Source organism: Aquarana catesbeiana, unplaced genomic scaffold, assembly GCF_042186555.1.
Source record: "Aquarana catesbeiana isolate 2022-GZ unplaced genomic scaffold, ASM4218655v1 unanchor228, whole genome shotgun sequence".
NCBI lineage: Eukaryota > Metazoa > Chordata > Amphibia > Anura > Ranidae > Aquarana > Aquarana catesbeiana.
The window spans coordinates 1,654,614-1,679,501 of NW_027362655.1; the positions used below are offsets into that span (position 1 = coordinate 1,654,614).

General features: G+C 43.9%; 1 protein-coding gene across 1 annotated transcript; it reads left to right on the plus strand.

Annotated features, from left to right (window-relative positions):
• The first annotated feature begins 10,531 nt into the window (after positions 1–10,531).
• Positions 10,532–24,645, plus strand: LOC141121657 (uncharacterized). Its single transcript, XM_073611335.1, has 8 exons — positions 10,532–10,626; positions 12,006–12,133; positions 12,220–12,343; positions 12,460–12,557; positions 12,647–12,868; positions 12,947–13,144; positions 18,685–18,790; positions 22,844–24,645. Exons 3-8 carry the CDS (start codon positions 12,259–12,261, stop codon positions 24,088–24,090), a joined length of 1,956 nt encoding a protein of 651 aa, XP_073467436.1. The 5' UTR covers positions 10,532–10,626; positions 12,006–12,133; positions 12,220–12,258; the 3' UTR covers positions 24,091–24,645.
• Positions 24,646–24,888: the final 243 nt, after the last annotated feature.

The following is a 24,888-nucleotide window of genomic DNA, read 5'->3' on the forward strand; positions in this document are numbered from 1 at the left end:
TTTGGATTGGAAAATGCCAATCTTTGTCCAGGAGGGCTATTGGCAGGTGAATTGGTCCTAAAAAGCATTCCTACCTCCCCCCAGATTCCTTAACACTTTATAGCCCAGAATTACATCTTCTATATCATCATATATCACTAAATTCATACAAAACATTATTTATAATCATTAATAACTGGTAAAATGATCAAAAATACTATAAACATAAAACAGATGAAAAATCTATTTTCATCCCCCCCCCCCCCATACAATGTCTGGAACCAGCATTTACTGACATCAATAACTCCCCTCGTGGTACAGACCATAAATTCCCTCATTGTAATATACGGGGTTATTCTACATTTCCACACTATATATGTGTGTATCATCATCTGCTGGAGATAAAAGACATCACAGTGACTATGGAGGAAGAGGACGGACATGACGGGGGGTTACTGGGTGTAAATAGAAAATAAGATCTTATTGCCTCCTCTGCTGCTTTGTCCAGTACTGTCTTCTATTTCCTGCCACGTGGAACTTCCTGTCTTTGTTCCAGGTGACTTCCTGTCTGTGCATAATATCACTTCCTGTCTGCACCTGACATCACTTCCTGTCTGCACCTGACATCACTTCCTGTCTGCACCTGACATCACTGCCTGTCTGTGCCTGACATCCCTTCCTGTCTGTGCCTGACGTCACTTCCTGTCTGTATTTCATTGAAACTTCCTGTCTGGATATGAGTGAGATCACCACCTTGTGGAGTTTAGAGGAACTGCAGCCCCAATAAATGTCTTATAGTAACCACACCTGTAAAATTTCTACCTTACAGAGATACCACAGTTCAAATATAACACAAAAAAGTAAGAAAAAATAGATACAGTTCTTATGCAACCAATAATTTAACAAATATATTTTATTACATATAGAAAAGTCTTAAAGACACACAACACAAGTTAACAACACATGTATAGCTAATAATACATAAATTCATCCTTTTGGTGAAGAAAATGCAAAAATACATCCAAAAGCATAAAAATTTATATCAATCCTCTCATAATTAGGCATGAGCTTGATGTTTGCCCGTTCGCCAAAGAGCGAACATTATGGGGCGTTCACGGCAAATTCGAGCGTTATGGAACGCCCCAGTATATATCAATCAACTCATAATTAGGCATGAGCTTGATGTTCGGGTCGAACATAAATTCAACTCGAATATCAGGTGTTCGCCCGTTCGCCGAAGAGCGAACATTATGGGGCGTTCACAGCAAATCCGAGCGTTGCAGATTGCCCCATTATTCACTGCGAGATTGCAGTGCATTGCTGTATGATGATTGGCCAAAGCATGCACCTGACCTGCATGCTTTGGCCAATCCCAGCGCCCTCTGCTAAGAGAACCATAATTGGCCAAAGGCAGGGTGCCTTTGGCCAATCATGGCTCAGGGGGACTAAGTCCACGACCCACACTTTATAAGGCTGCCTACACGGCCGCCCTTTGTAGTGTTGTTGGCGTGGACGGAGAGATAGCTTGATTTAGATTAAGCAGGCAGGTTATTCAGTTAGTGGCAGTGTATTTAATATATATATACAGTCAGTCTAGTATATACATTTAGCATAGACTATAAATTCAGTGTTTACTCTATATTCAGTCAGTGCAGACAGTATATTAATAATATATATATCTATATATAGATATATATATAGATCTATATATATATCTATATATAGATCTATATATAGATATATATCTATATATATATCTATATATATTTCTATATATAGATATATATATCTATATATAGATATATATATATATATACACACAGTCTCGTATATGTGTATATATATATATATATATATATATATATATTATATATATATATATATATATATATATATATATATATATATATATTTACAGTATCTCACAAAATTGAGTACACCCCTCACATTTTTGTAAATATTTTAATATACCTTTTCATGTGACAACACTGAAGAAATGACACATTGCTACAATGTAAAGTAGTGAGTGTACAGCTTGTATAACAGTGTCAATTTGCTGTCCCCTGAAAATAACTCAACACACAGCCATTAATGTCTAAACCGCTGGCAACAAAAGTGAGTACACCCCTAAGTGAAAATGTCCAAACTGGGCTCAAAGTGTCAATATTTTGTGTGGCCACCATTATTTTCCAGCACTGCCTTAACCCTCTTGGGCATGGAGTTCACCAGAGCTTCACAGGTTGACACACTTGTCTTTGTACTCCTCACCTGGTTGCCGCCACACACGCTTAACACCATCTGAACCAAATAAGTTTATCTTGGTCTCATCAGACCACAGGACATGGTTCCAGTAATCCATGTCCTTAGTCTGCTTGTCTTCAGCAAACTGTTTGCAGGCTTTCTTCTGCATCATCATTAGAAGAGGCTTCCTTCTGGGATGACAGCCATGCAGACCAATTTGATGCAGTGTGCGGCGTATGGTCTGAGCACTGACAGGCTGACCCCCCACCCCTTCAACCTCTGCAGCAATGCTGGCAGCACTAAAAATGTCTATTTCCCCAAAGACAACTTCTGAATATGACCCTGGTGACTTCTGGTGATGTACACAGTATCTAATACAGTGTAGTGTGGTGTTGCAAAACAAAATATACATCATGTCCGGAAGGCCACCAAGGAGAGGCAGACGCTCACATGCCACTATAAGAGGGCAAGCAGCCTCTGTGTCTACAGTCAACAGTGATGGTCGTAGACATGGTGCATCCTCTGCAGGTGGCCATGGGGCATGCTTGTCCTTTTTTTCTGCTGCTGGCCATGTTTTTGAGCCAGAACATGCAGAAGAGTTGGTGGAGTGGATAACAAAGCCGTCCTCATCCTCTGTCACCCAGGCTCAGAATAGTTTGCCTTCCAACGCAGCTGCCAAAGCAGCCTATTCCACCTGCTCCTTGTCCACATTCACTCCTTCCGTAGCCCCACCATCATGCATGGAGGAGTCCCCAGAATTATTCGACCACAGTGTCTGTTACATGCTGCTGGAGGATGGGCAGCGATTTGAAGGCTCTGATGTTGGTTCCCAGGTTGAGGAAGGGAGTAATGTGAGCCTAGAGAGAGGGAGTGCCCAAGAAGGACAAGAAACTGGTAGTTATGTTCCCTCAGCTGCTGTATACTGCCAAGTTTGCTCCAGTGACGAGGAGGGAGGGAATGATGAGGTCACTGACTGTACTTCGGTGCCTGAGAGAAGAGAGGAGGAGGAGGCACAACTCCAACGAGGCAGGATGTCCACTAAGGGGGCAGCTTAAGGGCAACCACTCTATTGCATCACACCACAGAGCTCCACAGGTGCAGGGCGCTGCTAACTCCCCGCTGAACGTTTCAAAGTTCCTTGGTGTGGGCCTTTTTCAACACATGTGCAGCAGATCGCATTGTTGCTGTTTGCAACCTATGTCTGAAGTGGATCAAGCGTGGCCAGAACAGCAGCCGCTTGGGCACTACATGCTTGACCAGACATATGACGACCTGCCATGCAGTCTGTTGGCAACAGTACTTGAAAGAACCACATCAAAGAAAAAGGCAGACTTCTCCTTGCTCCTTATCTGGGATCTCCAACCCTACTACCCTCCAGTCCCCTCAAAAACCTACACTGAGAGGAATGAAGGTATAGCAATAGGTGTCCCAAGTACTTGCAGCCAATCTGCTAGCAGTGCACCACCATTTGATTTTAGCAGGCACATTTCCCTACCCCAGTTGCATAGCTCCCAACTGTCCCTGATTTAGAGGGAATGTCCCTGATTTTGAACAAAGTTCCTCTGTCCCTCTTTCCTCCTCATTTGTCCCTCATTTTGGTCTGATCTATACAGTTGTATATAACATGTACATATCTTTCCAAATGTTTTTACCAGTGCTAAACCTTAAATCCAATTTTTAAATTGCTGCATTTGTAAGTCTCAGAAGCCAAAAAAAGGAATAGTAGAGGAAAAAAAAGCACTTGTGGGTTTAACTAATATTTTTTTGTATAATTCTCCTTTAAGGGGGCGTGGCAGGGTGTGTGTCCTATGCCTACATACTTTTACTAACAGGTGTCCCTTGTTCCCATCTCAAAAATTCGGGAAGTATGCAGTTGCTGAACCGTAAAAAGAAATTCGGTCCCAGCCATCCACATGCTCAGTGTCTAAATGCTACCTTGGCCAAATTGCTAGCACTGTAACTGCTGCCTTTTCAGCTTGTAGACTCTGCCCCCTTTTGTGAATTTGTGGAATGTGCTGTACCTCAGTGGCAGGTTCCAAAACGCCATTTCTTTTCATGGAAGGCCATTTCGGCTCTCTACCGGCATGTGGAGGGCAATGTTTTGGCCTCGTTGGACATGGCTGTCAGCAGTAAGGTGCATATTACCACTGACTCATGGTCCAGAAGGCATAGGCAGGGATGTTACCTTTCCTTCATGGCATACTGGGTAACTCTGCTGGCAGCTGGGAAGGATGCAGGACAGGATTCAGTGTTGTTGGAGCTTGTTCATCCACCACACCTCCAAAATGCTAGTGGTGTTTCTGCCACAGCTCTCTCCTCCACCCCCTCCTCTTCGTCTTCCTCTATGGCCTCTTCTGCAGATTTGTCCTCTGAACCAGCGGTGCTCCGTAAGCGTTCAAGGGGCTATGCAAGCAGTCAGGCAAAAAGATGCCATGCTGTGCTTGAGTTGGTCTGCTTAGGGGACAGGAGCCACACTGGGGCAGAGATTCTGTCAGCTCTGCAGGGGCAGGCTCATAGGTGACTTCCTTACCTCTCAAGGCTCCCTTTATCCTGATAGCATTCCTGGTGGCCCACCAAACACACAGGAAAAAGAGGAGGAGGATTGTGTCAGCAAGGATGTAGAGGATAACACTCAGCAGCAGTCTTCAAGGCTTGTAGATCACAGATATTCCCCCTCAACTCCATGGTCTGGCCACACCATTGTTAATACGCTGTGATTCTAGGAAGTTCGGGTTTAGTCACCCATAAAGAGTGTAAAAAATGGGAGATTTGGAGAAATCTGAACTTCTCTGTCAGGGGCACAAACCCCCGCATACAAAATGTGCTTACAGGATGATTTAATAAAAACAGTGTTAGGTTTAGCTTGTACAATACAGTGTAGCGTCTTCTCACCGCCTCCTGGAACTCAATAGAATCACTGGCCACGACGAGACCCGAGATGATGCACTCTGTGATTGACAAGGGAGCCGCGTGGTCACGTCTTCTTCGGAGGGCCCTACACTGTATTGTACAGGCTAAACCTGACACGCTGTTTTTATTGATTCATCCTGTTAGCACATTTTGTATGCGGGGGTTTGTGTTTCTAATAAATGACAGTATTACGCTATGCAGAGCATTCCCTTGTGTTTTTCTAAGTTGCACCTGCTGAGCTGAGCCATCCCAGGAAAGATCTCTGGTAACCTTGGGAGAAGGTTCAGCTTTATCTAATATCCTTTCTGGAGATACCAGGCTTATCTAATTCTTAATTGCGGTGAGTGCATCACCAAAGGGGTGTTCACGTGGTGGATCGATGACGGTATTGTCAGGGAAACTCTATGATTCTTCCTATAAGCAAATCATTTCTTTGCACTTAAAAGCACAAAAAACAGCTCTCTCATATAATGCCGGTAAAGCGTTCTTTGTATGTCTCTCAGTTACACAAACAGACGCTGGTATCACGTTGAGCTCAGCAGAATCCTGCCTTGAATGCTGTTTACTCCTTTATTTATACTGTCAACATGAATGAACAAAGGAAGGTGGTGGCTTCAGAATCAGCCAATCAGACACTTGTATTCTTTCAAAAGAACCAATCACACACACACATGTATATATTCAAATAGAAATGCAGTAGTGATGTGTGCAGATGGTCGTGTGCAAAACCATGCGGCAAGCACATGGTTCTGAACAGGACCGTGTGCACATTCCCACTGCTACCAATGATGCGAGCCATACTCTATCAAGGCTCAGTGGGGCATAATTTTGTATGGTTATGCTATGGTTCCCATGTACGCAGATCTGCTTACTTAGGAGTTTAAATGTGGTCCCTTGGTGAGGCATAAACAAACATCCTTAAAAAGAGCAAACAGATCTGCCGTGTCCACGGGAAGGTTTCCGCATCCAATGGTCTTCCACCATCGTCTGTATGTGTGAATACCCTCCCATGAGCGTATTACAGCAAAACAGACACTGGGGGGCATCTGACAATATACATTAATAAAAATTTCCACAACAGTATTCAGGAAAAGAACATTTTCAAATTTCTGATGGGGTGCCGTACACTGATTTAAGGACTTTTGCATGGACTTTGATGTCGCTCACTTTATGTGTGGTTGATGTTTGATGTTTTTAGCCCACTGAATGCTATCATATTGCACTGAATATTTTAGGATATTCTGCTAGCGCTGTTAATGCTGCGATTTTTATCTATGCATATTTTTTTCCAAATCCTATACAACCCTTTGTTCAGCCACCATTTAAAAGCTTTGATGTCCATGCCTGGAGGAAATTGAGGGTTATGAAACAGATGGGCTAATGGGTGACTATCAGAGACCAACTCTGGGTGACCTCTAACTCCACCCCATAGGGTTACTGAATGAGAGAGAGTTGGAGCTAAGATAGAGGGACAAAGAGGACACCACATTAGGTAGTTCAGAGTGAACTGGGGTACCGCCTGTCATTCCATATCCACCCAATTGGGTTTAGTAACTCGGTAATATATGATTGAGATGTGGGCTAGTTGAGCGGCTTGATAGAACCATAATAGGTTTGGCAGACCAAGACCGCCTTTATCACGAGCGTGAATCAGAACCCTCTTAGACACTCAATGCCCTTCCGAACCAGTGTTAATTTCATCGACTAAAACGACTAAAACATTTTAGCCGATTAAATTAATATTATTTTAGTCGAATAAAATACGACTAAAACTAAAACAACTGACATGACTAAAATACGACTAAAACTAAAATGCCATTTTAGTCAAAAGACTTATGCCCCGTACACACGGTCGGACTTTGTTCGGACATTCCGACAACAAAATCCTAGGATTTTTTCCGACGGATGTTGGCTCAAACTTGTCTTGCATACACACGGTCACATAAAGTTGTCGGAAAATCCGATCGTTCTGAACGCGGTGACGTAAAACACGTACGTTGGGACTATAAACGGGGCAGTGGCCAATAGCTTTCATCTCTTTATTTATTCTGAGCATGCGTGGCACTTTGTCCGTCGGATTTGTGTACACACGATAGGAATTTCCGACAACGGATTTTGTTGTCGGAAAATTCTATCTCCTGCTCTCCAACTTTGTGTGTCGGAAAATCCGATGGAAAATGTCCGATGGAGCCCACACACGGTCGGAATTTCTGACAACACGCTCCGATCGGACATTTTCCATCGGAAAATCCGACCGTGTGTACGGGGCATAAGACTAAAACTAAATAGAAATTTGACTACAAAATTAACACTGGTCTGTAGTGCATGTTCAAACCTCAATACCATAATAAGTAACATATTAGATTTTTTACTCCAGCAGTATATAATGAGTTTGGAAATTGTAGAGAAATGTTAACTAATGCATTACAATTTGATTACACCCATTAGGTTTTAGACGACTAAAATGAGTTTTATTCGACTAAAATGTACTGGAGATTTTAGTCAACTAAAAATGACTAAAACTAAAACAACTAAATGCCATTTTAGTCCTAAGACTAATGCCCCGTACACACGGTTGGATTTTCTAACGGAAAATGTGTGATAGGACCTTGTTGTCGGAAATTCCGACCGTGTGTGGGCTCCATCACACATTTTCCATTGGATTTTCCGACACACAAAGTTGGAGAGCAGGAGATAAAATTTTCCGACAACAAAATCCGTTGTCGGAAATTCCAATCGTGTGTACACAAATCCGACGCACAAAGTGCCACGCATGCTCAGAATAAATAAAGAGATGAAAGCTATTGGCCACTGCCCCGTTTATAGTCCTGATGTACGTGTTTTACGTCACCGCGTACAGAACGATCGGATTTTCTGACAACTTTGTGTGACCGTGTGTATGCAAGGCAAGTGTGAGCCAACATCCGTCAGAAAAAATCCTAGGATTTTGTTGTTGGAATGTCCGATCCATGTCCGACCGTGTTTACGGGGCATAAGACTAAAACTAAATCAAAATTTGCTGCCAAATTTAACACTGTTCTGAACCCCAGGTGAAGTTAATAATTTTGGTCTGAAAATGCTGTAGATGGTCTTTCATGATAGGGAAAGGTAGAGAGTGGAAGAGGTATAGTACACGTGGGAGAAAAGTCATCTTAATCAAATTAACCCGGCCTAGACAGGACAGGTGGAGCTGTGCCCATTGTTTTAGATCTTCTTATAATTTCTTGTATATGGGGGGAGTTGGCTCCATACAGTTGGTCTATGCTGGAGTCTAGATTCACCCCCAGGTAAGGAATGACGGAATCACTCCAAGCCAAGTCAAAGTGATCTTTCACACGTGTAACTAGTGTGTGCAGGTCCGTGGTATGTAATGCCTGAGATTTGGGCATGTTGATGTACAGGCCAGAGATCCACCAAAATCATCCAGTAATGGAGAGATGTTGGGGGTGGAGATTAAAGGGGAAGTGACAAAAAAAGGAGATCATCAGAGATGAGTACGCATTTATGATATTGTACTGTGTTTATCAATGAATTATGTAACCTGAACCATGTGAAAATTCATATACAACATAAAGTGATTTGTGCTCAAGTTGATGTTCCCTGCAGATCCACTGCTTCCACTTTGCACCTACTTCATTATTCTTATAATATTTGCTGCTATATTAAACTGAAAATCTGTGCAGATTCATGTAATCATACAATATTTTTTACTCAGTATAGTGTTCTCTGCAAGTCCACTGCTTCCACTTTGCATCTACTTCAACAAACTGATTTTGCTTCATAAAAATCCACCAATCAATGAAAAGTTGATAAGGTGTAAAGTTCTCGGTGCTCCAAACTGTGCCAGCTGTAGTGTAGCCACGCCTTCTTCCTCCTCTTACACACGTGATGGTGAGGGCGCCCCCTTAGTAGTGCTTCCCCACTCACCAGAGCAATATGACTCCCAGCTTTTCATCTACCAGAGTCACCAACATCCTTCACACTCTCCTCACCTCCGATGGCAAAGGAACTGGATCCTCCTCGCTCACTCCTGAGAGTCGGCTGAGCTTTCTGTCATCTCCCTCCTAGACTCCTCCTCCGACCGATGTTCCAGCAGGAGCTCCGCCTCTTCATACACACTCAGAGCTCCGCCTCTTCATACACACTCGGAGCTCCGCCCCTTCATACACACTCAGAGCTCCGCCTCTTCATACACACTCAGAGCTCCGCCTCTTCATACACACTCAGAGCTCCGCCTCTTCATACACACTCAGAGCTCCGCCTCTTTACACACGCTCAGAGCTCCGCCTCTTTACACACGCTCAGAGCTCCGCCTCTTCATACACACTCAGCTCCGCCTTTTCATACACACTCAGAGCTCCGCCTCTTCATACACACTCAGCTCTACCTCTTCATACACATTTAGAGCTCCGCCTATTCATACACACTCAGAGCTCCGCCTCTTCATACACACTCAGAGCTCCGCCTCTTCATACACACTCAGGGCTCCGCCCCTCCATACACACTCAGGGCTCCGCCTCTTCATACACACTCAGAGCTCCGCCTCTTCATACACACTCAGGGCTCCGCCCCTCCATACACACTCAGAGCTCCGCATCTTCATACACACTCAGGGCTCCGCCTCTTCATACACACTCAGAGCTCCTCCTCTTCATACACACTCAGAGCTCCGCCTCTTCATACACACTCAGGGCTCCGCCTCTTCATACACACTCAGGGCTCCGCCTCTTCATACACACTCAGAGCTCCGCCTCTTCATACACACTCAGAGCTCCACCTCTTCAAACACACTCAGAGCTCCGCCTCTTCATACACACTCAGAGCTCCGCCTCTTCATACACACTCAGAGCTCCGCCTCTTCACACACACTCAAGCTCCGCCTCTTCATACACACTCAGAGCTCTACCTCTTCATACACACTCAGAGCTCCGCCTCTTCATACACACTCAGAGCTCCGCCTCTTCATACACACTCAGAGCTCCGCCTCTTCATACACACTCAGAGCTCCGCCTCTTCACACACACTCATAGCTCCTCCTCTTCATACACACTCAGAGCTCCGCCTCTTCATACACACTCAGAGCTCCGCCTCTTCATACACACTCAGAGCTCCTCCTCTATATACACACTCAGAGCTCCGCCTCTTCATACACACTCAGAGCTCCGCCTCTTCATACACACTCAGAGCTCCGCCTCTTCATACACACTCAGAGCTCCGCCTCTTAATACATACTCAGAGCTCCGCCTCTTCATACACACTCATGGAGGAGAGAAAGGTGAAGGATATACAGTACATACACACACAGCACAAGGCAGTGTTCACACTACGAGATGTTTCTCGGGGCTGCAGTTCCTCTGAGCTCCACAAGGTGGTGATCTCACCTCTACCCAGACAGGAAGTCTCTATGGAAGGCAGGAAGTGATGTGAGATACAGGCAGAAAGTTCCATTTGATAGGACGTAGAGAGAAGACACTGCAGGATCTGGCGGCAGAGGAGGTAATATGTAGATTAACCCCTTCAGGGGGATCAGTTGATGATTAATATATTTTGCTTCCAAAGCTGGCCATACATGGTTCAGTTTTATCGTTCAGTCAGCGGGATGAGAGGAAAAAACTGAAGTGATTCCCCCATCCACACATTGGAGGGGGATGGGGGAATCCTCCCCGCTGCACTATTGTATTCTGACAATGGGGGGCGCTCCTCCGCTCTCAGAATACACAGATCAGTGATGAGCTATTGGCTGCAGCCGCTGATGGAGTGACTTTTATCCGGCAGTGACCACACATGGATGGAAATGTGACCGATCCCTGCTGAACCAGCTGAATTTCCATGTATCTATGGTCACTAAGCATGAGCTCCGGCGTGTTCGCATGCTGCACATGCCGAGCCCGCCAGGAACTCGGCACTGCACAGCGCTAATCACAAGCAGTGAGACATTTCCCGATGTGCGGCTGTAGAGATCAGGAAATGTCTCACTGCCCATCCTTAATGGTCACTATGAGTGAGTTCCTTCCCTCCCCCTCATCTCCTTCATTATGTAAGTCATGCTGAGATAATCTCCCATTGGCTGAGCAATATTCTCATTTGTCTCTGAGCTCCTTCTTGCTATTCCTCGTCCTGCCTGTTGTTTCCTTGGATTGATTTTCTGTGTAGTGACCCCGGCTTCATCTCTTGGATGCGCTCGTCTGTTGCTTGTCCTGACCTTTATCCTGATTCCTGGATCTCCTCCTCATCTCTCCTCCATATCCTCTTACACAGCTTTTCTCCACACCTGCAGTGATCCTGGGGGGTGGAAACTTGGCACCAGCACTCAGCAAAATCCATCCCCACCATTAGGCGCTCTGGAGAAAATTGTCTGTTATTTACACTCCGTTCCTCCGCACGTCACCTGATCACATGAGAGCTTACTTTCACAGATTCCTGACAGATTTCTGTATGGTAAAGGTCAAAGTTCACTCTTCAGTTTAGGAGAGTTAGGACGCACTCAGGAACAATGATTTGGTTTGCATGGAAGCCTCATATAGAGGACCCCTCAAATCTCCCCATCCAAATGTCCCTCCATCAAGAGTCTATATGTCCTATGACATCACACTGACCTCACAGCTCCTCCTCCCAATGTCCCTCCATCTGGCTTTTTTTTTTTTTTTTTTTCTGATGCTCTTAGGATGTTGGCGGACCCTTGGCATACTCACTAGCAAAGTGGGACTGTATGTAATAACAGAATGCCTGCAACAAGCTTTTAACCTGCGTAGCGAGGGTCCTATGTGGGTAAATTATAACTCAGCCCAAAATGGGGCCTTAGTAAAAATGAAAACCTGAATGGAGAGGTGAGGAGGCTTCTGGGAATATTATTTTATTTTACTATTTGTGTTCAGATCTAGAGTTTTCCTCCTGTGAAGTCTGGAGATCATATGACCATCACATTGCCTCCACCTCCCTCCCTGATAGAATAGAGAAATACAAAGAAGATTCTAGAAGTCACCAGAGAGATCATGGAGGAGAGGTGAGCGGTGCTGGGAATTCTGGGACATTATCCAGTAACAGACAAGGAATGTGTCTGGATGGTGACTGTATCATTGTGTGTGTCAGGTTCCTATAAGGTGTCAGGATGTCACTGTCTATTTCTCCATGGAGGAGTGGGAGTATTTAGAAGGACACAAGGATCTCTACAAGGACGTCATGATGGACAATCAGCCGCCCCTCACATCACCGGGTAAGAGGAGACTTTATTGTAAAGGAGAGAGCAGTACGGAGGGTCCACCAAGATCCCCCATCATCTGATAAACACATAGAAACAATGTATTCAGTCAGTGTGTGTGTTTCCTACAGATGGATCCAGTAATGGGAACCCACCAGAGAGATGTCCCCGTCCTCTGTATTCCCGGGATTCCACACAGGAAGGTCACACCATCCCTCACCATCATCAGGTAGATGAGGAACAATCACTGATAGTATCATTAGGATCTGTACATTATCTGCATTGTTACCATTGATGTCATTTTTAATATATATTCAGAGTGCAAACCTGAGAGATTCTAAAATTCAGATTAAAGAAGAGCTAAAAGAGGAGGATGATGGAGTGATGGAGGAGTCAGAGTCTCTAAAAGGACACAAAGATTTGTACCAGGACATCATTGTGGAGTCATCCAGCTACAGACACCCACCAAAGAGATGTCCCTATCTTCTGTATTCCCGGGATTCCACACAGGAAGGTCACACCATCCCTAATCATCATCAGGTAGATGAGGAACAATCACTTATAGTTCTGATTATACACAGCATGTTTGTTACAATAAATGTTTATTTTATATTGCAGAGTGGAAACCTCGAGGATGAAAATATTGATGTTAAAGAAGAGTATAAAGAGGAATATGGAGTGATGGAGGAGTTTTCTGAAGGACACAAAGATATGATGGAGCCACCCAATACCAGGAACCCACCAGAGAGATGTCCCCATCCTCTGTATTCCTTGGATTCCACACAGGAAGATCACACCATCCCTCACTGTTACAAGGTTGGTGGGACAGAACATCCACAAAATGGACGCGTAGAGATGATGTGTGTATTTTTCTATGTGATGTCACAATACTACACAAGATTATATTTCTTTATCGTACATCATGGGACAGCGCCAGTGTCTAAGGTGTTGGTCACGAGTGAAGATGTGCTCTGAGGAGCTCCAGGAGGGATCCATGCTTGATTTAAATAGCCTCCATAGACCAGATCCATCCGAAGTGCCATTGAGGCCTAAAAGGATGGTACCTGGGGCCTTGTATCCGAAGCAGGAGGTTTTTGCCTGTACCGCCTCTCTTTGTAGGGCTGGACCCCAGGGCTGTGGTCTTGCTACATTACCTAGCTTTCCTGGTGGGGTGCTTTACAGGTCCAAGGGAGTTGGAACCCCGATATCTAGGTTTGCTAAACACAGCCTACTAGATAGAGTCTATGCACATACCTTACTCTGTTGTCTTTACTGTAAAGCTCAGTCTGTGTGTGGTCGCAGCAGCGTGTGCAGGGAGATTTTTATTAAGGTAAAAGAAATCTGCAAAATGTTTTCTTTCTCCCCCCTGAAGGGACCAGAGGGTTAGGGGGACATCAGCGCTGTATCCCCTTACATTACCCCCTGCGGCGGTGGGGTGCAGAGGTCCCGCTGGTACTGCTAATTTTGTTACTGTTGGCTGATGTTGCTGTTGTTGATGCCTGTTGCTGGACAGGTCTCTGCCTCCTCTCCCCTCGTGTTGGGTCTGTGGACCCGAAAACGCCGCGCTTGAGCCCGGGAACATTTTTAAATGTAAAAAGGGGCAGAATTTTTCTCGGAGGGGGAGGGCCTAAGCGCGGTGCCGTGATCATCCACGAGGACGCACGGCAGGCAAAACAGACGAAAACTACAGCTGGGACAGTCTATCCTCGGCTGACGAGGAGGAAGCAAGCAGCCTGCACACAGGTGACACAGGAGCTGTGGGACACGTGAGGTTTGCAAACTGGCATTCCTGATACAGGAAGGACACTTTTTTCCCAGCACTAGGCTGAACTTTATAGCGGTTTTAAATGTCATGACTATATTCAGCGATTAAGCACAATTTGTATAGTGCCTCTGTTTTTGTACTTAGGACTATGCCTACCAAAAAAGACACCACAAAAACCAAAAAAGTAAAGGTTTCACCCCCAGGCGTTAGGATCTTGAGTAGCATTTCCACGCTGTCATCCTCGCCTGAATTACAAGTTATGGCAAGCCAGGGTAAGCCATTGGAACAAATTAATGGTGCAGCTACTTCTCACATCTCAGCCCCTGTATACATGACTGAGGATGTCCTTTCCTCCTCCCTGCAGGGTCTGGAAGGAAGATTAGTGGCTTTAATCGCATCCTCCATTCAAATGGATAGGAAGCGTGCTAGATCCCCCTCCCCCACTTCAGAACCTTTGCAAGGGGAACAGTGGGCTCAGAATGAGGTGTTACCCTTAGTTGATCAGGAGGAAAAACAAACCGATGATTCCTCTGTGGAGAAAATAACGGTGGATGGACCTTTTTCAGCCTCACAATCTGACAAAATTGCTGATAAAAACTCTTACGGAGATGGTTCGTTCCACTTTCATGCTGCCCCAATGCAGTCTCCTGAAAGCTCGGTTTCTTCCTTGGGTTCCTTAAAACCTTCTCAGCCTTTGCATCCGTTTCCTGCACATGCATTACTAGAACAGCTTACTTTTGCTGAATGGGATCACCCGGATAAGCATTTTCTCCCTCCTAAGAGATTTTCAATTTTCTATCTCCTGAAGGAGAAATTCTCCAAAAAATGGAAAGTACCAGCAGTTGACGCTGCGATTTCCAGTGTGAATAATAGCCTAACTTATCCTGTAGACAATGCACAATTGCTTAAGGATCCAACAGATAAGAAGTTGGAATACCTGTTAAAATCGACTTTTTCCTTGGGAGGTGCCGTTACTCAGCCTGCAGTCGCTGCAATAGGCGTTTGTCAAACATTAAAGGACCAATTTAAACAGGCCCTTAGAGAGCTTCCTGCACAACAAGTTTGGCAATTAGCTGAACTACCAAAAGCATTATGCTTTGCCATAGATGCCAATAAAGATTCTATCCACCAGGTGTCTCGCCTTAAGCTTATGCTAGTACATATGCGTAGAATCCTGTGGTTAAAAAATTGGTCAGCTGAAGCACCATGTAAAAACCTCCTAACTGGGTTCCCTTTTCATGGGGAGCGGCTAGGAAGATTTGGACAAATATATCTAAACAATTTCTAGTGGGAAAAGTACTCTTTTGCCAGTCAAAAGAAAGTATAAACGCCCTTCATTTAAACGGGCTCTTTCCCCTGCACCAGGGACTTCCGCCTCTAGGCAGTGGCGATGGCCTCTGCCGTCAGACTCTAGAGGAAAACCTCAGGGTCAGACTCAGACTCAAAAGAAGTCTTGGAGTCAGAAACCTGCAAAGCAGAATGCTAAAGCCTAATCATGAAGAGGCAACCCCGGGGGGTGAAGACTTCTGCAGTTTTCAGAAGTCTGGAAAGAGGAAATTCAGGACAGACGGGTCATCTCCACAGTAATGCTGGGGTACAAGCTGGAATTTTGGGACTTTCCACCATCTCGCTTCCTGAGGTCAAGCGTTCCCAAAGATCCAGAGAAAAGACCATCTCTGTTTCAGGCACTAGACCGATTAATACAGTATCTCAAGGGGTGATCATACAGATCCCCACAAAAGAGCAAGGTCTAAGGTTTTATTCAAATCTTTTTATGGTGCCAAAACCAAATGGAGACGTCAGACCCATTCTAGATCTAAAAAATCTAAATCGGTTCCTGAAGATCCGCTCCATTCGCATGGAGAAGATCAGGTCAGTAGTTTCTATCCTTCTAGGAAGAGAACTTCTGGCATCAAGTGACATCAGGGATGCATGTCCTTATATTTCCCGCACACCAAAAGTTTCTGCGGTTCGAGTTAGAACAGCAGCATTTTCAGTTTGTAGCCCTGCCCTTCGGACTAGCCACAGCGTCCCAGGTGTTCACAAAAGTGCTGGCCCCACCTCTAGCCAGGTTATGGGCAAAGTGCATAACAGCCATAGCGTACCTAGACCATCTATTACTAATAGATCAGTCGGTGGCTCGTTTGGAGCAAAGCGTACGCAGTACAACCAATTATCTGGAAAGTTTGGGTTGGATTCTCAACCTAGAGAAATCTACCTTAATACCACTAAGAAGGCTGAAGTATTTGGGTCTGATCATAGACACAGCCCAGGAAAAGGTGTTTTTGCCTCAGGCAAAAATCAACTCCATAAGAGAGCTGGTGCGTATGGTCAGGTCAAAAGGCGATCCCTTCATTCGCCTTTGCATGAGGTTGGTAGGAACCATGGTAGTAGATCTTCTAGCATCCAGGTTCAACATGGAGTTAGTCAACTATGTGGCCAGAACAAGGGATCCGCTCGCATGCGGAACGGATGAGTTGGTGACCCCATGGGATCAGTTCTCACTGATCTATGCATTCCCCCTATTCAGTTGCTGCCTCGACTTCTTTGCAGGATCAAGCTGAAGAAAGAAAGCCGGTAATTCTGGTGGCACCAGCATCGCTCAGAATGTCATGCAGAAATCGTAAAGATGGCAGTGGAGGGGCCATAGTCCCACCCACTACGGCCAGATCTGTTCTCACAGGGACCGATATTCCATCCAACCTTACGGTCTCTAAATTTAACGGCTTGGCTATTGAAACCCACATTCTGAAGAAACATGGGCTTTCTGGGTCAGTTATCTCTACCCTTATTAATGCAAGGAAGCCATTTTCCAGAACTATATATTACAGAGTCTGGAGGGCTTATGTTTCATGGTGTGAATCCAAGGGTTGGCACCCTCGGAGATATATCATAGGCATAATTCTTGCCTTTCTACAATTAGGGGTAAAAATTAAATTGGCCTTGAGTACTATTAAAGGCCAAGTCTAAGCTTTATCGGTCTTATTTCAAAGACCATTTGCTACACATTCTTTAGTCCGGGGTTTTATGCAAAGGGTAACGCGGCTTAATCCGCCCGTCAAACCTCCCTTGAACCCTTGGGACTTGAATTTAATTTTGTCTGTGTTATAAAAACAGCCATTTGAACCGATACAATATATTCCCTTAGTCCTTCTGACAAGGAAGTTGGTATTTTTGGTTGCTATATCCTCAGCAAGGAGGGTTTCGGAATTGGCCTCTCTTTCTTGTAAAGAGCCATATTTGATTTTTCATGAGGACAGAGTGGTGTTGCGCCCTCGTCCAGGTTTTTTACCAAAAGTGAAAGTGTAAAAAAGTGTAGTGCTATAAACTCAAAAAATTTAATAAAGTAGTGTCTTAGACCTACATAAAGTGTATATATAATGACATACAATATAGTCAAATATAAGTATGAAAATATTATAATGCACTGTATATAGTGCATATATAGTGTACAAAACTATAAACCAATATGCAAAAGAACACAATACAATTCAATGCTGATATAGAATTGATATAATACACTGTGTATGGTGTGTAATCTATAAAAAAGGAAACACCAAAATGTGTGAACAGTGATTCAAATATAAAAACCAATAACGTCCACAAAATCCTGAATGGAATTAGCACCATAGGAAACTGTAATGTCAAAGTCCACCAACGTAGTAGAAAATTATAAGAATACGAATAGTGAAAAAGCCACCACCCAGGGTCTTAGGGGGCTTACCAGAAGCAAATTACTTGGAGAGACTTATGTCATTCAAGTCACAAAGGCTGTGAGACCAACTGGTCATAAGAGTACAACTCCTTAAACGGCCATGTTGGATCGCAGATTGGAGTAGCAGATAAGTGGAGAAGCTGTGTAGAGGCTTAGAGGCAACCAAAGTAAGCAAGAAAGGTATTATTGGTGAAGGAGCTGTCACCGAGGATATTAAGGGGCTTACCAGAAGTTTCCCCCTTTTCAAGTTAAGGTGCACTCTACCAGGGCGGTTAGTGCTTCTTGGGCAGTGCGTTGCCAGGCCTCCATGGCTCAGATCTGTAAGGCCGCAACTTGGTCTTCAGTGCATACATTCACAAAATGTTATCAGCTGGATGTAAGAAGGAATGAGGATATCGCCTTCGGGTGCAGTGTTCTGCAGGCATCAGTATAGGTCCTCAAGCCTGGGGGTACCCTCCAGTTGTGTCTCCCTCCCCTCAAGTAGCATTGCAATGGGATGTCCCATTAAGTAATTAAGGCTCTGTGTCCCATGATGTACAATAAAGAAAACTGGATTTTTATAAAAGCTTACCTGTAAAATCCTTTTCTTGGAGTATCATGGGACACAGAGGTCCCTCCCGTCTTTTTTCGGATTTAAGTATATTGCTTTGCTACAAAAACTGATGTGCTCCTGGAAGGAGGAAGGGTTATATAGGGAGTGAACTTCCTGGATTGGGTATAACCAGTGTCCATCACCTGAAGGTGGCCTATAACCTATTAAGTAATTACTTAAGGCTCTGTGTCCCATGATGTACTCCAAGAAAAGGATTTTACAGGTAAGCTGTTATAAAAATCCGATTTTTACAGATGATATTCCGTCTCATTTTCTTTATTTAGAGTGGGGATCCAATCGATATAGAATTTGAAGTGAAAGCAGAAGAAGAGACGTATGGGATAACGAGTACATTTATAGAGAAGGACACTCCTACAGAGATCAGCACAGGTGGGTCATTAACACTAATGCTGCTCACTGATTAATCCAGAGTAGGGCAAGGACTGGATGATATCAGCCTGTAATCCCCTGGTCACTTTCCTAAGCTGTGTTCCCATCCTGTGTTCCTGTATTTCTTCCTTCTCTGTGCTGCAGACATAATTTACATATATAGACTGGATTTATGGAGATTCTGGGGTTCAGCTGGCAGCAAAATGTTGATTTCACCATAGGTTTTGATTGACCGTGCTTATGTGCATTGGGTCTTCTGCCCCATGCCTTGGTCTAGTCAGATCTCTGACAGAACAATTCTCCCAGAGTTAGTTGCTCTGTTGTCTGCTGGCTGTGCCGGGTGGAGGGATATTTCTGTATAGTCTCAGACCCAAGTCACTGAGTGCAGTCTCAGAAGATGGGTAGGGATGGGCTCAGGCGTGTTCGGATTCTAGTCTCAACCCACATGAGCAATCCCACTAGAAAGCCGACACTGCACACTAACAATCATAAGCAGTGAGGAATTTCCTGGCCTGCAGCTGCACATACACACGCCCTGACTAGTTTGCTCATGATTGGCGGTGTGCAGTGATGGCTTTCTGACAGGATTGCACATTTGGGTTGTTACTAGGATCTGAACACGCCTGAGCCCATCCCTACCCTTCTTCTGAGACTGCGCTCAGTGACTTGGGTCTGAGACTATACAGACATATCCCTCCACCCGGCACAGCCAGCAAATAACAGAACACGTAACCCTGGGAGAATTGTGTCAGAGATCTTACTAGATCCAGGCATGGGACAGAAGACCCAAAGCACATACCCACAGTCAATAGGTTCATCCACAAGATGGTGAGCCATGACAATGCATGCATCAGTGACACAATCCCTGTTGTGTTCCTGCTGAAGGGGACTCTGCATGGCATTATGGACAGGGCACTTGAGGCAGAGCAGTGGGAGGAAGAGGGGGACTTCCTTTCCTCTCAAGGCCTACTCTATGCAGACACCATTGTTCCTACACCACAGAATACACAAGAGGAGAGGGAGGAGGAGGATTCTTGCAGTTTTGGAGGCATTGAAGCAGATGAAGACATAGGTCAAACAGTAAGAGATGGTTTTCCATCCCCAGAACCCTTTGGAGTACATGGCAGGGAGGAGGCAGTTCCAGATACTGTAATCCTCAGTGACCCTGAAGAGTCTGCTTCTCATGCCTCCTCAAATTTGCGGTGCAGGGGCTCCCTCATGCTTAAAAGCCTGCGAAAGGACCCAAGAATACGTTGTTGCATGTCGTTCGGCCCATCCCTACTCCTGACCACTGCACTATATGCTCTATATTGTACACTACATCATTCTGATTCTATAAAATCCTAACTGTTGTATCCTATATAATAAGTTGTACATTACATAGTCCTGACCTCTTTTGCACCCATTTTCTACCAGCTGAACATTTTATATCTGATGATTTGGTTGGAGCACAGATTTTTACATATTGATGATAATAATGTGATAACATCCTCAAACTTTTGAATCTTAAACAGAAAGTTATAATGAGGGAGGAGTCAATAACCCAATGATGGTGGTCTTCAGGATCAGTCCAGTCTTCATCTTGGTTGTTCTCCCCCCATCCTCACTCTCTGACCTCTGGTGGGGCTCAGTCCCGCTGTTATTTATGACTAAATAAGGAAGTCCAGGACTTCTTGTGTTGGGAAGATGGCAATGAGTGATAAGAGGGGGTGGGGACACTCGTCCTATAATCCCCTCATCACTGTCACTCCTATAAAAGACAGTTCTTGTTGTTTCCTCACTCTCTGACTAAGGTCCATGAATAAAGAAATGATCTGATAGGAGATTCAGAGATGTAGGGCTGAAACAACTAATTGATTATGATTATGAAAATAGTTGTCAACTATTTTCATAATCGATTAGTTGGTCAGTTGATTAATTGGCCTGCATACAAAATGTATTATTTCTTTACATATCAGAAAATACAGCTCAGTACGCCATCCATACTTGTCAGTAAATGCCTGAAAACTTGAATGCGTGAGGAACAATGCCTCATGGGACATGTAGTCCTGGGCAAGAGAAGGAAGCAAGTGATTCTAAAGGAAAAAGTTTTTGTACCTTGCTATAGGGGAACTCTATACTATACGTTGCAGCTTCCTATAAGGGAACACTATACTTTGCGGCTTCCTATAGGGGAACTCTATACTATACTTTGCGGCTTCCTATAAGGGAACTCTATACTTTGCGGCTTCCTATGGGGAACTCTATACTATACTTTGTGGCTTCCTATAGGGGAACTCTATACTATACTTTGCGGCTTCCTATAGGGGAACTCTATACTATACCTTGCGGCTTACTGTAGGGGAACTCTATACTATACTTTGCGGCTTCCTATAGGGGAACTCTATATTATACTTTGCAGCTTCCTATAGGGGAACTCTATACTATACTTTGTGGCTTCCTATAGGGGAACTCTATACTATACTTTGCGGCTTCCTATAGGGGAACTCTATATTATACTTTGCAGCTTCCTATAGGGGAACTCTATACTATACTTTGCAGCTTCCTATAGGGGAACTCTATACTTCCCTGCTTCCTATAGGGGAACTCTATGCTATACTTTGCGGCTTCCTATAGGGGCGCTCTGAAGGCAGGAGGAGCCAGAAGTGCTGGGGGGGGGTCCAGAAGAGGAGAATCAGGGCTGCTCTGTGCAAAACCATTACACAGAGCTGGTAAGTATTACAAGTTTGTTTAAATAAAAGAAATCCAACATTTACAATGACTTTAATGTCTCTGTGCAGGGAAGATCAGCATCTGAACCCAGAGATGGTGGAGGCTGATAGACTGGAGGTGATATTAGGCATTGTTATTACATAAAGTAAAAGTTTACTAGTATTGTGCATTATATTTAAAATGATTATATCCATGAAAAAAAGTCTCAGCTTTCAGTACTATTTTAATATAAAAGTTTTTCCCCCTCTAACCGCCATATATCTTCATGTGTGACATCTAGGTAAAATCCCCATATATCCCACTTCTGGGTATATTTATTATTATATATATGATATAAGATATATTACTTTCACTATTTCACAGTATAAATGAATCCCTTATAGTAGTGATTATCTGCTGTTTTTGTACTATAAAGGACTATTTTTTTTTAACCCCATCATAACAGATGATTAAAAAAAAAAATCATGCTGCTGTTACTAAATATCCTATGCTGGCCATACACGGATCCATTTTTGGACAAGAATATTCGCACAAATATTTGTATGAAAATTATTTGTACATTCGATGAATGGACGAGTGTAGTTCAAAAATTCCACTTGCTTTAAACATTCAATTTTAAAATGAATGTAACTTCTGAGCAAAAACCACATACACTATTTGAAAATTTGTTCGATGGAGAAAAGTTTTCTGTTCTGCTCTTTCGAATTTTCCCGTCACTTTGGTCGGAAATGAACGCCGATTTGACCCCACTAATGGTTAGAAAGTTGGATGAATGTTTTTTTGAGAGAAAAATGAGTTTGTGTACGGCCAGCATAAGTGACATCAGGTGCAGGGAGCTTGTCCCCACCTACCTGTCTATGACAAGGGAGTCTGTCATCCATCATATTATATTACACTCCTGTCTGATCATCTGCAAAACAGCGTTTTATGTCTTTTACATTTTAAAAATGTTAATCTCTGATTCTGATATGTAGCAGATTCTCCCTCTAATAATACATCTATCTGTCTGTTATTCTCAGAGTGGATTAAATATACAACTATATATCTGGATATTTATATTTACCGCTGCATATAGATATTCAAGAATATTAACTAAATTATACACCAACCTTTTTTTGAGGTTTTTATCCAATTAGTCGATTAATCAAAACAATAATCGATCAACTAATCAATTATGAAAATAATCATTAGTTGCAGCCCTACTGAGGACATATATACTAGTTACCTTGAGGGTGGAATTGTAAGGTCCTCAGAGACAAAGCTGCCTGATGTGGGCGGAGTCCTGGTTTAGGGGAACCAATCTGCTCATGTCTAGTAATAATCTTTTTATCTCTATTTTAGTAGATGGACGGGAGATGAGGAAAACCTCAGAGGATTGTCTCACTTTGTCTCCAGACTGTAAAGTAGAAGATGAGGACATCACACAGTATAGTCCAGGAGAAAACCCGACTACCTCAAATGTCCATCCGGCACCACACAGTGTAGATGGACCATCGTATTCCTCTTATCCTGAAGAACCTCAGACTGTGAGGGACGGTGCCGTCCTTCCAACAGATAAGAGGTTTTCCTGTACTGAGTGCGGGAAGTGTTTCCATCGTGAATCCAATCTTAATGTGCATAAAAGATCTCACACAGGAGAGAAGCCGTATTCTTGCACTGAGTGCGAGAAATGTTTTGTACAAAAATCACATCTTGTCACACATCAGAGATCTCACAGGGGGGAGAAGTCGTATTCCTGTGCTGAGTGCGGGAAATGTTTTGTACAAAAATCACATCTTGTCACACATCAGAGATCTCACAGGGGTCTAAAGTCATATTCCTGTACTGAGTGCGGGAAATGTTTTTCACATAAGTCTCATCTTTACAGACATCAAAGATCTCACACAGAGGAGAGGCCGTATTCCTGTGCCGAGTGTGGGAAATGTTTCCCTTTTAAATCCAATCTTGATGTGCATAAAAGATCTCACACAGGAAAGAAGCCATATTCTTGTACTGAGTGTGGGAAATGTTTCTTAGTGAAGTCCCATCTTCTCACACATCACAGAATTCACACGGGGGAGAAGCCGTATTCCTGTCCTGAGTGTGGGAAATGTTTTTCACAGAAGTCCAATCTTTACACACATCAGAGATCTCACACGGGGGAGAAGCTTTATTCCTGTCCTGAGTGCGGGAAATCTTTTTCACAGAGGTCCGATCTTTACACACATCAGAGATCTCACACGGGGCAGAAGCCGTATTCCTGTCCTGAGTGCGGGAAATGTTTTTCACGGAAGTCCATTCTTTACACACATCAGACATTTCACACCGGGGAGAAGCCGTATTCCTGTCCTGAGTGCGAGAAATGTTTTTCAGCGAAGTCCAATCTTTACACACATCAGAGATCTCACACCGGGGAGAAGCCGTATTCCTGTCCTGAGTGCGGGAAATTTTTTTCACGGAAGTCTTATCTTCAGACACATCAGACATCTCACACCGGGGAGAAGCCGTATTCCTGTCCTAAATGCGGGAAATTTTTTTCACAGAAGTCCAATCTTTACAAACATCAGAGATCTCACACGGAGAAGAAGCCACTTTCCTGTCCTGAGTGAGGGAATTGTTCCTCACTGAAGTCCTGTCTTCCTGTACATCAGGGATCCCACACAACCCTCGAGCTGTATTAGTGCCTTGAGTGCAGGAAATGTCTTCTATATGAATGTTGCTGGACATCACAGGGGGAATGTGCCTTGGTTTAAATTAAACTTTGTACAATTAAAAAGAATATTTTTTTTCATCACATAGAGCAGTCTTTTTCAACCAGGGTGCCTTGGCAAAATGCCGAACAATTGCCCCAAAATTGTATACAAGCCGGAGGGTGGATGAAGCCTTTTAGTTACGCAAAGCCACAGGTTTTCATTGTACACCATTATAACCTTCTAGCTGCCAACCACCTAACGACCAATGACATCATGAGCTGATAAGGAGGATGTCAGTTGCCTGAATATCATCCTTGTGTGACCCTCCCCCGCCCCTCTCCATCAGCTTTGGGGTCTCATTAACTGAGTGATGGAGAAGAACTGAGGGAGAAGAGAAACATTGGCATACTAGTCAGTAGCAGTTTGCAAAAGTGTATTTGCTTTGGAAGAATAAATCACTTATAACGTTGAGTGTCCTATGTGTATTGATGTTGTTGTATTATGTAGAACTATCAGAATAGTTTTTACATTTTAGATTGGGGCGCCTCAAGACTGTCCATAATTTTGGAGGGCGCCTCAAGACTGTCCATAATTTTGGAGGGCATCTTGACTAAAAAAAGGTTGGGGAACACTGACATAGAGGACAAAAATTCCCCTAGGTGATGATGTTTTTGGTGGCAGGTTCTCTTTAATGAGACATCCAGGGTCTAGAAG